The 15,341-nt window shown below is 31.8% G+C and overlaps 2 protein-coding genes across 2 annotated transcripts; one reads left to right on the top strand and one right to left on the bottom strand.

The window, feature by feature from the left end:
- Window positions 1–2,458: 2,458 nt before the first annotated feature.
- LOC135958336 (uncharacterized) lies at window positions 2,459–7,421 on the top strand. The gene is made up of 4 exons (XM_065509241.1): window positions 2,459–2,799; window positions 2,862–3,405; window positions 4,316–5,236; window positions 7,404–7,421. Exons 1-4 carry the CDS (start codon window positions 2,459–2,461, stop codon window positions 7,419–7,421), a joined length of 1,824 nt encoding a protein of 607 aa, XP_065365313.1.
- Window positions 7,422–7,731: 310 nt separating this feature from the next.
- LOC135958335 (uncharacterized) lies at window positions 7,732–11,762 on the bottom strand. Its single transcript, XM_065509240.1, has 4 exons — window positions 11,449–11,762; window positions 9,977–10,511; window positions 8,546–8,673; window positions 7,732–8,440 (listed from the first exon to the last, which is right to left on the bottom strand). The coding sequence occupies exons 1-4, from the start codon at window positions 11,760–11,762 to the stop codon at window positions 7,732–7,734; spliced, it is 1,686 nt and encodes a 561-aa protein (XP_065365312.1).
- Between the last annotated feature and the right edge of the window lie 3,579 nt (window positions 11,763–15,341).

Genomic DNA, 15,341 nt, shown 5'->3' with positions numbered 1-15,341 from the left:
TACAAATGCTCCAGGGGCGGCGCTATATGTGCTAAAAGTGGGAACCTTCGACATGTAAAATTTTTAAACAAGTGCTATTTTTTTGTTTCCCATTCGATTTCAAAGATTTATATATTTTTGGAAATATATTGCATTTTTTTATATTTCAGTATAAAATATCAGAACCATTGACTTGTTTTTGAATAAAATATTAAGAAAATTTATAAAAAATTTTTATTATGAAAAAGTGCAATATTTTTGAAGGACGGAGTTTTAAATTGACATATTTTTTAATCTAATTAAGATATGGACATGAATTTTTTTTGTAAGACCGAGAATTAACTTATCAAAACAAACAAAAATACAAATTTTAGTTTTGGAAAATCAATAAATTTGTAGTAAAATCTTTATTTATTAACCAAACTCAACCCTACACCACCATAGTGGGGAGGGTAATGCATTTGTGCAGATGTTTGTAACGCCCAAAAATATTAGTCTAACACCCACCTTAAAGTATACCGATCGACTTAGAATCACTTTCTGAGTCGATTAAACGATGTCCGTCCGTCCGTCTGGTCGGCTGGCTGGCTGGCTGTCCATGTAAACCTTGTGCGCAGAGTACAGGTCGCAATTTTGAAGATATTTCGATGAAATTTGATACATATTATTTTTTCGGCTCAAGGACCAAGCCTATTGAAACTGGCTGAAATCGGTCCATTATTTCACCTAGCCCCCATACAAATGTCCTCCCGAAATTGGACTTTATCGGTCATAAACAAATTCCGCTCCAAATAAGTTTTATATACACAAAATTCATGTCACCAAATTTTGTTACGATCGGTCCATATTTAGTCATAGCTCCCATATAGACCCGCTTCCGAAAATCACTTTAACGTGCATAAATCGCTTAAAAATGTTGGTAAACACACAAAATTCAACATAGTTAACTTTAATATACACATAAATCACACGACCTAATTTCATGGTGATCGGTCCATAATTGGTCATAACCCCCATATAAGGCCCACTTCCGAAAATCACTCAAAAATATAAATTATTGACATTTTAAAAGAAAAATGTTTTTGCTCTTTTACTTAGTGTAGGGTATTATATGGTCGGGCTTGACCGACCATACTTCCTTACTTGTTAAATTTAAAATCGTTTCTTTTTGTATTCATAATTGATATTGCTCTAAAATATTTGTTTGTATATAATTGATAATTTAGTTGTTTAACTAACTCGAGTTCATTGGTCCAAAAGTACGACATATATTTTTAAAAAAGCCGACCAAGGTATTGCAAAATTTTAAAATTTCAATTTTAAAAAGCCTAGAAGTCGGAAATTGTAAGAGATAAAAAGCACACGCAAGTATGTTTTTTCCAGACCTAGCCGAGAGTTTTCCAAAAATATAAAAATAATTGAAATCGGATGGAAAATAAAAAAATGTCGAAGATACACTTCTTTGAGCTCCCATAGCGCCACCCCTAGAGTATATGTAGCGCCCATTTCAATAACTTAAGCTCGAATACTCCTTGCCAACGCTCGCGTCATATTTTATCCTGATTGGATTAGCCGTTTAGAAATGGCAGATTTATTTCCAAAAAAAAAAAATTATTCTGCCCCACTGTGCGATAGTATCATATCATAGGTGTCAGTAGTGGTGGTACTTCTACTTCTAGCTAAGATTCTGAGGAACGTTTCTATTCTTATGTGGAGTATCAGAATAGATTTGAAATATAAAGCGAAGAATTCGGATGCCTCGAGAAATTTGTTTTCTTTTTTGTGTAATGCTAAATCTTGCTGCAGAAATGCAAATGTTTGTTTTTCTGTGAAAATTTGTATTACCCTAATTATCTCACGTATGTACTACATCAAATAAATACAATAACGTTAAATACACGTTTAAATTTATTATGTTTATATAATTATAAAATTATTTTGCAATATAACTATTCTTTTACATGCAAATAAAATAAAAATTACGTTAAAGAACTACAAATAAATTGAGTTTAGTAGAATTTTATGCATTCTTCAGTATAAATTACACCTTTAATTATTGATTTATTAGGTCAAAAATAGGCTTAAAACAAAAAATTTAAGAGTATTTGACTTAAAAAGCTTATGATTGAGGCTCAGTGGTACAAATTAGGCAATACTCCCGATCAATTTTCTTTGATCCAGCATTTTGTTTCCAAGTCTACTCATCGTTTATAATGTCAAACCTAATGATAATTTTAATACACTCTCCGCTTTTTATGGCAGGCCTTAATACAAATTTGATTTTTTCCCATTAAAGGTTTTAATAAAATAATTCAATTAAATTACTAATGCAAACAATACAGTTAAATAATAACTTTTAAAGAAACCAGTTCATTTCAGCGACTGGGATTCATCTTTATTTACTATATAATTAAAAGCCAATCAAGATCTCTAGAAAAGACAATATTAGTTCACAAATAATCATACATACTCAGATGCTATGACGAAATTAACGGAAATTGTATTGGATGCCACAGAGCCAACATTTAATTTATCTTTAATATTGGCCACGCTATGGATCATTAATAATGATTTTGCCAAATACACAACATCAGCAATACCCATTGGACAATATGCCATAAATCAAAGGAATCGATTATACCACAATGATTTAATTAATGACATCATAAAACGTGCTATGATTACACCGCGTATTAAACTCTACACCGAAGGTGAAGTGGAGGTGAAGATATTGGACAAGAAGGTGGAAAATGACGATAGGAAAGCTAATAATAATCGTGAAAGAAGCATATGGTTTTTAGACAGCTTCACATCATACAGGTAAATTTTGAACAAATAAAACATTTTTATTTGAAAACTACTACAAGATTATTTCTATTCAGAAATTTTGAACAAGATTTGTTAGATCCCAGTGGCATTTATAATCGTAATGGATTTTTCCTGTTTGTCTATACTGGCACCGAACATGAACGTTTAAATAATATCAAGGAAATCTTTCATCGTCTTTTCAACGTATACTGCACCAATGTCAATGTTATATTGATGGATGGCATAACTCCTTATCTTTACACGTACTTTCCATTTGCTAAAAATAAATGTCATTCTTCGATGCCTGAAATTTATATATCATTTCGTGATATTCAAAAGAACTTCTCCGCGTTTGAGGTGAAAAAGAAAATTTTTCCCAGTAAGGTGAATAATATGCATGGCTGTGAATTGGCGGTGGCTACTTGGCATTATCCACCATATATATATGTTGACAAAGATCCCAAAAGTGGTGAAATAACACGATTGCATGGTATAGAGGGCTTACTACTCAATTTATTGGCTGAAATTATGAATTTTAAAATACGTATTAAGGCTCCACAGCCGCTGGATAGGGGTGATGTGTATGAAAATGGTACGGCAACGGGAGCTATGAAAATGGTGAGTTGTTTCAGTAAAACAGAAAACTTAAGCTCAGCTTTAGGTATCACATTTTGCCAAATCAATATTAGTCCCGGTCCACACTGTGAAACATTTGCTGCAAAACATTTGAGTTTGTTGATGAAAGGGGAAAGATGAATGAAAAAGGGAACTTTGTTTCATGTACATGAAGTTTTTGTTGAGTATGTCATCCACATTTATTCGTTCGTATTCGTACTGTACAGAAATGTCAAAAACTGAAAAGCAAAAACTTCACTGTGTGGACACGAATGCAGTTTCAAAAGAGAATTTAAAAATGTTTTGCAGCAAATGTTTCACAGTGTTGACCGGGACTTATCAGTGTTTAATATAGCCCGACTGAGTGTTAATCGAACTTGTTATTCGGTCTAATCCAAAATAAAACATTATATTAATTTCCAAAACAATTAAATTATCTTCATTTCAGAGCATTTGTTAACCCTTTCACGGCGGGGTGGTTCTGAATTTTCTACATTACTTCACCGATTGCAAAATGATGTATGAACGAATTGTAGGCTTTAAGAAAATAAAATTTGTGACCACCGTGTTAAAATACAAGATGAAATGAAGACTTGGAATAAAGTAAAAATAAAAAAAATTAGAATTCCAAATTTAAACTTAAATACCTTTTAAACTATAAGAGATAACTTTGTGAAATAAACAGAAGTTTGTACAAAGTACAAGCTGCTCAAAATGTTCCTAACTAGAGGTGGTCGACTTTGACGTCCTGTAAATCAAATTGTATTCTAACTGATTGGTCACAGATTTCATTTTCTTAAAGCCTATGTCCTCTTATACGATTCGTTCATACACCATTTTGCAATCTGATCAGTAGTTTAGAGGATTCCGATTTTTTACTTTAAAAATTAATAACATAATTAATTTTTTCTAGATAATTGAGGCCGAAGCGAATATAACAATAATATCTCTAATGTACAACAAGATACGTTCAGAGGTAATGCAACCCAGCAGTGGTTACTTATTCATACCTTATGTCTTGGCAATTCCCCAGGGCCAAATGATGTCATCATTTGAAAGGCTAGTGAAGCCATTTCGTTACATTATCTGGTCTTGTTTTAGTTCAAGTATAATTTTTGGCATTTTATTCATATACTACATACGATTTTTGGGCAGATCAAAATTAATGGAATTCATATATGGTCAAGGAAATCGTTTACCATTTACAAATATGCTCTCCGTACTATTTGGCATAGCAATTCAAGGCAATCTGCCAATTAAAAATTTTGCACGTTATATATTGCTGGTGTTTTTAATGTATACATTTGTACTAAGATCCGCCTACTCCGGAGCATTATATATTCTTTTGCAAGATGGCCGGGCCCGTAACTCATACAATAGTTTAGCTGAAATTATAGATAACAATTTTACTATTTATGCCTTTCCAGCGGTGGAAAAGGTTTTAAGAATGTCTTTGCCCGGAGCAAATACTGGAATAGTGGATGCAAATACTCCAGCAAGCCTCCTGTATAAACGTATTTCCTCATCGAGCAGTGAGAAACTGGCTTTATGTTTGCTGGAATATTCGATACTATCATACAATCAAATGCATCCAAATGAACGAGTGGATGTTTTGGATCAAGCTATACTGACCGCTCCCATTGTATTTTATATGCCACGTGATACATATCTAAGATATCGTACAGATGAATTGATTTTACGTATTTTACAGTCTGGCTTAATAAGACGCTATGAATCATATTATTTATATTCCTCCCGACAAACCCGAACCAACACAAAGGAACCTACAAAATTATCATTTAAAGTGTTATTTGCTCTATTTTGCATCTATGCTGTATTAATTTTATTCTCATTTGGTATATTTCTACTAGAATTGGCCAGTTTAAAATCGGTTTGGTGTAAAGTAATTATAGATTTTTTTAATATTTAATTTAATAAAGAAATAAACAACTTCAAGTACATTAGTATAACTTTAAAATTGCAGTTTGTTTTGCTTTCGTCCCCTCAATAAAACAATAGTGTATAAGCATATACACCATTATTATACCCTACACCACCATAGTGGGGAGGGTATTATGCGTTTGTGCAGATGTTTGTAACGCCCAAAAATATTAATCTAACACCCACCTTAAAGTATACCGATCGACTTAGAATCACTTTCTAAGTCGATTAAGCGATGTCCGTCCGTCCGTCCGTCCGTCTGGTTGGCTGGCTGGCTGGCTGGCTGTCCATGTAAACCTTGTGCGCAGAGTACAGGTCGCAATTTTGAAGATATTTCGATCAAATTTGGTACATATTATTTTTTCGGCCCAAGGACTAAGCCTATTGAAACTGGCTGAAATCGGTCCACTATTTCACCTAGCCCCCATACGAATGTCCTCCCGAAATTGGACTTTATCGGTCATAAATGTTTAATTTATATATGTATCTCTACAAATTTCGCTCCAAATAAGTTTTATATAAACAAAATTCATGTCACCAAATTTTGTTACGATCGGTCCATAATTAGTCATAGCTCCCATATAGACCCGCTTCCGAAAATCACTTTAACGTGCATAAATCGCTTAAAAATGTTGGTAAACACACAAATTTCAACATAGTTAACTTTAATATAGACATAAATGACACGACCTAATTTCATGGTGATCGGTCCATAATTGGTCATAGCCTCCATATAACCCCACTTCCGAAAATCACTCAAAAATATCAATTATTGAAATTTTAAAAGAAATTTTTGTTTGCTCTTTTACTTAGTGTAGGGTATTATATGGTCGGGCTTGACCGACCATACTTTCTTACTTGTTTTTTTATTGTATACTAACAATCTACATAACTGATTCTATATGTGGTCAAAATAACTTCCACAAAGTGGGTCAAAATATCAATCGAAATATTACTTTTGTTCTAGATGTCTACTAACACAAAAATTTGAAACTGAATTATTTCGAAATGGCAAAAAAATTATACAATATTGTTTTATTAAGGGGACGAATTTATGTTTGCTTAATTTTTAATATAGCCTTACCTAAATAAAAGCGTCTAGCGTTGCGTTTTATACCGCCCAGTGCTTACTTTAAAGCAGCGTATTTAAACAAGGGTTTGTCAACAATGATAAATATTTAGTTTAGACTTTTAGTTTGTATGTATCAAGTAAAGAATAAATAAAGAAAACAATAAAAAACGGAAACAAAAACTTAAATAACAGCAGATTTTTTATCTTTGAAACCAACTTTACTATGTAACTCAATGTCAATTCTGATTTTCCAAGGGCTCGGCAAAATTCTTCGTTATTTTGGTATGCTTCATACGAGTTATATAGGCATAACCATTCTTCAATAATAATCAATGCTCAACAGTATTTCTTAGAATTGGATTTGTGATTCGAATGACGTACAGATTGGTTAATCGAAAAAAAGAGTGGTTCTTCTAAATTACTGGTCTTCATGAAAAATTGTGTATGATCGAAACGTAGGGGATGACATAGGTTTTAAGAAAATTAAATTAGTGAACAGCCTGTTTTAATACAAGGTGAGATACAGGGCGTCAATATTTACCCTCTTTTCAGGAAACATGGACAAATTTCAATGAATGAAACTTTGTTATAAAGCAAGAGAGAAGGTAAAGAAATTCCTATTCATTCATTGAAATTTGTTCATGTTTCCTAACCAGAGGGTAAACATTGACGCCCTGTATTCTCTATTTGTACAAGTTACAAGCTGTACAAAGTTTTCCTAACAAGAGGAAGTTGAATTTAACACCCTGTATCTCACCCTTTATTCTAACAGGATGGTAATAAATTTATTTCTCTTAAAGCCTATGTCTTCCTCGATTCGTTCGTATATCATTTTGCAATAGGACTTTTGTTTTTCTTTCGAAAATTCAGATTTATTACGACTTTTTTGCAATCGACTCCACTGTGAGACGTCACACTTGCACTCTCATCATTGTCATCTCATTGTTTTTGTTTTGTTTGTTTGTTTGTTTGTTTCTCTTTCTTTTAGTTTCCACCATTTCGTTAACAAGTGCAGTTGAAAAAATAAGTTTCTGTGTAAATTTTGTTATATTTAATGAAAATATAATTAATTTATTGTAAATATTTATTATAAAAGTGTTATTTAAACAAAATATATTAATAAAGTGCAAAAATCTGCCACATAATTAAACGAAAAGTGTTATTAAGAAGAGAATATAATTCTTTGATAATTTATAAAGCAAAGTGTAAGAAGCAACAAGGTCACCTTATATTTATTAGGAAAAGGTACGAAATGTATAATATTTGTATTAAATTCTTAATTTAATTACTTAATCTCTTCATTTATAATAATTGCATTATCCAAACATTTTTGTAAAAATCCAGTTTAATTTATTACAATGTAAACTTAAAAGTTCCAATACGAATGTCAGCACTGCTAAGACATTCATGACTGCAAAACATCTAAATACTGCATTTAGTAATGTCAAATCTAAAGCAGTTTGTGGATTCCAACTGTAACGTCTTCTCAAATGATCAGTAGTCATAGGCAAATTTTCTAAACCCAGGTCTTTTCCATATTTAAAAAATATTCCAAACATTCCATATTGTTTGAGTAGCGAAGTTACCATGGGTGCCATAAATGATAAACGGGGAAAGAATACACAAGTCATGGTATTGGAAACCTTATCGCGAACAATGGCATAATCACTATAATTACTCAGTCTATCTTTCATAAATATAGCCACTAAAGTATCACTGCTTATGACACCCGTTTTTAAAGGTAAGTCATCTATTGATTTGAGGACGGCTTGTGGATCTCCCGGTACAATTGTTGTGATGTTCTTAAGAAGAGTTATTTCATTTAATATCCGACTACTGGCATAGTCTGTTATTAATGAATAATTTTGCTGTACCACTTCATCTATAGTTAGTGGTAAATGGTGATATGGTGACTTGCGTATAGCTTGAAAAATGGAACCTTCGTAGGATATACGCAGCAAGAAAATCAATAATAACCATTGTAGTTTGAAGAGCTTAAGGAAACTTTGTCTTAGTTTAACATATCTATAGAGTATTCGTTTAAATGTTGGTTTTAAAATGAATATAGTTATAAAGAAACTCCAAGTTGATGTAGTAAAAGGTCTTAAAAGCAGTTGAAATGGTGTATACCTTTTAGAGTTTTTAAACATAATTAAGACTTCTGAAATAAAATATGGGCTGGATCCTGTAGTTAATTGCAAGCGTAGTGGCTTGCATGCAATGTAACCAATACTAAGGTTTGCTTTACGTTCCAAAAGCTAAAAAGGGTAAGAAATCATAAAAAATATTAATTAGAAATAAGTATTTTGGTTATGCATATATACAATGACATACAAAACTAAATTTATCGAGTGGGTTTTGCGATAAAAATAACAGAACTACTATATCATTCCGGAAACTGCTCGAAGTTGTCGCTGGTGAGTACTTGGTTGCAGACAGTTGCAGAACCAGTCAGTTCTTTTTTTAAACTATTATAAATGAAACTAAATGCAGTGTATTTGAACGAAATATAAATCAACATTTTGTAAAGGTAAATTGTTAGATTGAGTAGATGGGCGATTTAATGGCCCATAACCGTTTCAGGAATATACATATTATCCCATGAGAAAGTGTTATTATCCATATACACAGAGAAAAAAGATTCGTAGTATCAACCGAATTTTTTGTCAATCGAATGATTCGGTTACACACATAGAATTTTTCGGATCTATCAACAGAAAGTCAGTTGATAAAGAAGAATTTCGGTTGAAGCAACCAAACTTTTGTTAACCTTTCCAAAATTCTGTAGCAACAATTGTAAAATTCGTTCACTAAGATAGAATCATTCGATTGGCAACAAATTCGGTTGCTATCACGAATCTGTTTTTTCTGTGTACATAATCCTATAATAACAAAACACGTCTAGGTTGAAAACAGTCATTTCGATGTCCTATTTTAATGAAAGTGTTTGTTTATAATTCGACTAAATGCAAGACAGAATACTCATACGATCTGTATGTCCAGTTAACGTAATAACCAATTTTCTGAGTGCTGATTTAGTTGGGTATATTCTGTTGCTTTGGGTTTCTCCTTTTTTTGGTTTCAGCATTTTTACTGGAATTCAAGTTGAAAGCCTTGAATTATAGTCAAGCAATTGAATTATAGTTGTATTACACTTTATTTCAATAGCATTCTCCAGTAAAAAGGAAACATAAATTCAAGCCATATGTTTTTATGTTTGAAAAATATTTAATTTTTCAAATATTCATATTTAATTTGCATTCAAGTCAAATTCCAACAAAATATTCAAGTGCTTGAATTTTTGTGGGGCTTTGGTTCTTATTGGGGTTTATTTATTTGCTATTCTTTAAGTATTCTCTTAAACTTTGGGAAAGATGATGGCATCCATGCTTGATCCCATCTTGGATAGTGTCTCTGCCTTTTCATTTCCCAATAATACCCTGATGGTCTGGGACTGGGATTGTCATACGGTCTGGAATGAGCTTGACAAGTTGCAAGCTAAGATAGCTGAATTTAATAGTTATAAGTTCACAACTAACTTACTGCGCTGCTAAAACTTACCAATTTAAAAACTCCCACTGCTGTGTTATTCTTAAAAACTTCACCACCTATATAACTTGGAGGATCATTGGGTATAATCTCTATGGAGAAGTTAAAAAATGCCGCCATATTTTTCAATACTTCCGCATCAAAGCCCTTAAAATTGACTGAGTTGTTTTCATATGTTAACTCCATAAGAGGTGGAATATTCCAGAGAACTACTTTCAAGGGACAATGATGAAAATTCTTAGTTTTAACAGGAAACAAATCGTGATATAAAAGAAATTCGGGAACTCTTTCGAAACGTTGCAACAATATGGGTTTGGTAAAAGCACAATGTTTGCTGCTGTATGGTTTGTAGGTGTAAATTTGCAAAGAGTTTTCATCATATACCAATATAACAACATCGATAATATAAAAATTAAAGAAATCTTGAAATATATCATGCATTACAATAAGCTTTTCACGCACAGAGTCTTGAGTGTTTAAAATAATTACATATTTGGATGATACACCTTGAATTTCATTATTATGAAAAAGATTTTCCACGCGCATTCTATAAGTAAAAGAAAATAAAGTATTATATTATATACACACACAGAGAAAATAGATTCGTGATAGTAACCGAATCGAATGATTCGGTTGCACATATAGGATTTTTCGGTTCTATCTACAGAAAGTCAGTTGACAAAGAAGAATTTCGATTAAAGCAACCAAACTTGTGTTACCATTGTTAACATTTTGTAGGCACTACAGTAAAATTCAGTCACTAATGCTACGTTTCCGCATACACCGTAAAGGTATTTATAGACGGCAATACTGAGTATTAATATTTGTCAAAAACTCAAGTATCATAATACAATTTCATCGTCTAAACAAAATTTGTATTAGATTTTCAAAAAATACAAATGACTTTTTTGATTTACGGTCGGTATTGAAAATTTGTTTAAAACAATTCAAAAACTTTTTATTTTCATATGTATCGGGTATGTATTTATAAGAACAAATAAGGCAAATAAAAATGTCATGAAAATATAAAATAAAAATAAAATTTTCAGAAAAATATCAATCAACAAAGAAATAAAATATTTGTAATACTATCGTGTAAACAATAAATGTTTTTTCGAAACGGTTTTTTGAAATACCGACTGATTTCAATAATATTTTAAATTTTAAAAGTGTTAATACTCAGTATTGGCGTCTATATATACCTTAATCGGCACCGAAAACGAAATTCCATACATTTGCACCGAAAAAATGTTCTGAAACGACCTTTTTTTCGGTGCAAATGTATGGAATTTCGTTTTCGGTTCTAAAACGAATTTTTTTTCGGTGCAAATATAAGGAATTTCGTTTTCGGTGCCGATTACGGTGTATGCGGAAACGTAGCTTAAGGTAGAATTATTCGATTGGCAACAAATTCGGTTGCTATCACGAATCTGTGTTCTCTGTTTAATTGTAAATGTTGAATATATTTTTTTTTATTTTATTACCTGATATTTTCCGCCGAATTGGTGAATATTAATTTTGCATGAATAAAATGCACCAAATTTAGTGATGTATATTGATTTATCGCCACTGGCACCTGTATATTCTTATTAATGAGCATTACTTTGTCCAATATTTCTTGGTTGAGTTCAAAACTTTCATGACCACTAATGTTGACTATAACACTTACACTCATGGATTTCGGTTTGAATATATTGGCAAATATTACTCTCAAAGTACCACTCAAAAGATCTTCTTTTTCGGCAGCTTGGACTGCTAGTGACAGGGCAAAAATCGTCAAAAATGCAAATAATGACATTTCTTTTAAGAACATTTTATTTCCGTGTTATCCTTTCAGGTTCAGAATTTAGGAATGTTTAATATTTTTACTATTAATAATTTTTATATTTTGTGTTTGCTAATATTGATTTTAAAACTGAAGTGGTATTTATTTACAAATACCCCAGGCATTTTCTAATTGTATAGTTAAGCGGTGAAATTTGTTCAATAAATATGAGGTTGTGTTTGATATTTATATTGTGATTGATAGAAGGTGCATTGAATTAAGTTTGAAATAATTCCTTATGCCTTCTAACATCACTCCGTACAACGTTGTTTCACATTAGTCAATAAATACCGACATCGTTTGCAACTTTGAAATGAAAACGCCAATAATCACCCTCCGAATTTTGATTTTGGTGTCACAGTAAAGTCGTGCTTTTATTTTTCGAGAGTTATGGTGAGGGCATTTCATTTTAGAAACATGATATTTTCAGCCTGAGATATTGACCAATGTCAGTGAAATACAGCACTAGATTATTGTTTTACTATTATATAATATTTACAATCAATGCAAACGATTAAATTAAAAAACTGTATAAAAACAAATTAAAGTTTTTATTTCTATTTTATTTTATAGTCGAAATAATTAAAAGTGTTTTAGACGAATGAATGTGTGTTGCTTAAGGAGAAAAGGTTTTGATTTTAAATTATTTCCACTATTACATAATTGAATACTTTCGACAGAGGTAAGAGTTATAAATGAATTGCATTTAAAATAAAATACGTTTTATTTAATCATTAAAATAACATCATCAAATTTTACAAAAAAGTGTGTCTATCTTTCTCTTCCTACTGTGCAAGTCAATATTCCATAAACCAGTTTTTGGTTTACGAGGATGCAGTAAGTAAAAGCTAAATATTTTATCACAAAATATCATTAGATGACGTAATAATGAAAAGAGAAAACAGTACCATAAAAACATGCCCTACATTAATTTAAAAAAATAATGTTTAGATTAATTAGTTTATTTGCAATCTCACATCTTAGAGCAGCGGTAGGCACAAAAAGAAAATGCAGCATTAGTAATTGTATTGTAATATCATATAAATATAATTTTTTGGTTGTGAGTTTGGTGCACAATCTGTAATTTGTTTCCCTTTTCATCAATTCATCGAAAATATAAATAGTTTCGTTAGCCCCTGCACAGAGGAAACAGATTCGTAGTAGCAACCGAATTTGTTGTCAATCGAATGATTCGGTTACACACTTAGAATTTTTCGGATCTATCAACAGAAAGTCAATTGATAAAGAAGAATTTCGGTTGAAGCAACATAATTTTTGTTACCAATTCTAATATTTTGTGCCCACAACTGCAAAATTCGTTCACTAAGACAGAATCATTCGATTGGCTACAAATTCGGTTGCTACCACGATTTTGTTTTCTCTGTGTGCTGGCTATCCGCAGACTGTGACAGTCTGGACGGATTCAACTACACGTACAAATAATGAAATTGTTTTATCTGACTCTAAATTGTCTAATTTGAGACGATACCAATCCTTATAAGACCCAAAAAGTCAATGTTTAGTGTGTATTTTGGTCTGGCGGCATCATCGGTCTCTAGAACGACATCGCACAGGTCATCATTATTTTGGCCCGGGGACTAATTCCGTAGTCGAACACGATCGAATACTTATTCGAACGTGCGAGTTTTATTTATTTTTGGGATTCTCTTATTCGATATCAAATAAAATGTATAGAAAATTATAATGATTGTGCGCGATAACGAATCTAAATTTATTTCGAGTGCGAAAATTGGCCGCTGGATTTCGATTTGAGGGCATGGTCATCTCATGTGAAAGTGATGTGAACTGGCCACCGAGACCACAGTAGACTTATTTTTGTAGGATTTTACTAAGTCGCTGGTTTATGCGAATAAGCAACAAAACAGAGCGGCCTCAAAGTCAACATAACTCATTTCTTCGGAAGCCGCGGCGAACATTTGCACAAATTTTTTTCCAGTTCAAGTATATTTATTCTTATATACCCTTCACCAAATTATACTTAAAAATATTTTTTTACAAATTGTTTTTTAGTTTTTCTAAAAAAGTTTTTTCCATTTTTTTTTAATTTTTTTTAATTTTTAAAAAAAAATTTTCAAAAAAGAATTTATGACAAAAAAAAAAAATTAAAAAAATTTTTAATAAAAAAAATCGGGTTAAATATTTTTTTTCCAATTGTGAACCATTGTAGGTCAAACTTACTATAGCCTTATATACACCCTTCCAATGAACTTTGAAATATCTATCATTAGATATCCATATTGTCTATAATAATGACTTAGTTATCCAGATAATGACTTAGTTATCCAGATATAGATCAAAAATAGGCAAAAAATCTAGGTTTTCCCGGTGTTTTCCTTATGCGCCGATTTTGTCGATTTTAAGTAGCAACTGAGCCGGAAGAATTCCCGATATATTGATGCATGAATCATGTATGTAGGTTATTTGGGGGCTTCGGAAAGTTGATTTCAACATACAGACGGACAGACGGACATGGATATATCGCCTTCGCTTTCTATAACGATGAAAAATGTCGAAATTACAAACGGAATGACAAACTTATATATACCCTTGCACTCATGGCGAAGTGTATAAAAACAAATAAATATGAGTTTTCCCACGCGACTTGCCGCCATATACCCCCACACCATCACCGAAACCCCACCATGCTTTACGGTGGATAGTACATTTTTTGGTCGAGCTCTTGATTTTTGCTTCTCCTCATTTTGCTTTCGAAAATCTCAAACTTGATTTCGTCCGTAAAAAGCACAATATTCCAAAACGATTTTTCTTGCATATAATGGAAACGTGGGGCTTTTTTCTCGGAACTCTACCATATAGACCATTTGCGTGTAGCGCTCGATAGAACTGTTAATTATTCATATAATTTTACTGCACTTACTGTGGATTCTTTCTTCACTACTATCACAATTGACCGTACTTCTACCGGCACTTGGCTGATCTTCTGAACTTTTTCAGTTTGTTTATAATTTTTTTTACAGTATTATGGCTTCCTCCTAATATTTAGGCGTTTTATCGTAACAATTTGTTTCAATTGGTGTTTGTTTTCCCATCTTTGTTTTAAAGTTCTCGCGGCCAAACAAGAAAATCTGATATCTTAAAATCTCATGAGACCAACAGCCAGAACAACAAGAAATTATAATCAAGGCAAAAATAAATATGTAAATTCTAAATGTGTACGTTTTTTCGGCCATGCTTCTTTTTTAACTGAATTTAATTTGCTAGAACCGAAAAATCGATGAATATAATGGTACCATTCGTTGAGCAAATAATTTGATAATCAACGGCAATTATCGGGAATATATTCCCGCCTAAGAACCCAAGTTCTATGGCAGGAATGTTTCTGTGCTGCTTTTTAAATGGCAATACACCTTAAACGGTGCACCTAATTTTTTCAAATTCACAGGATATTTAGATCCTTATGTAAAGAGTACTAGTAAATGTTGAATAAAAAGTAAATAAACTTTAAAATTACTGCATAAAACTTGCACTTATATATTTACTTTAAAAAAAATTAACCGATTTATTTATTTC

This window comes from Calliphora vicina, chromosome 4 (genome assembly GCF_958450345.1).
Source record: "Calliphora vicina chromosome 4, idCalVici1.1, whole genome shotgun sequence".
NCBI classification, from domain to species: Eukaryota; Metazoa; Arthropoda; class Insecta; order Diptera; family Calliphoridae; genus Calliphora; species Calliphora vicina.
The sequence above is the reverse complement of the archived record's forward strand: the minus strand, read 5'-3'. Positions and strand labels throughout refer to the sequence as shown.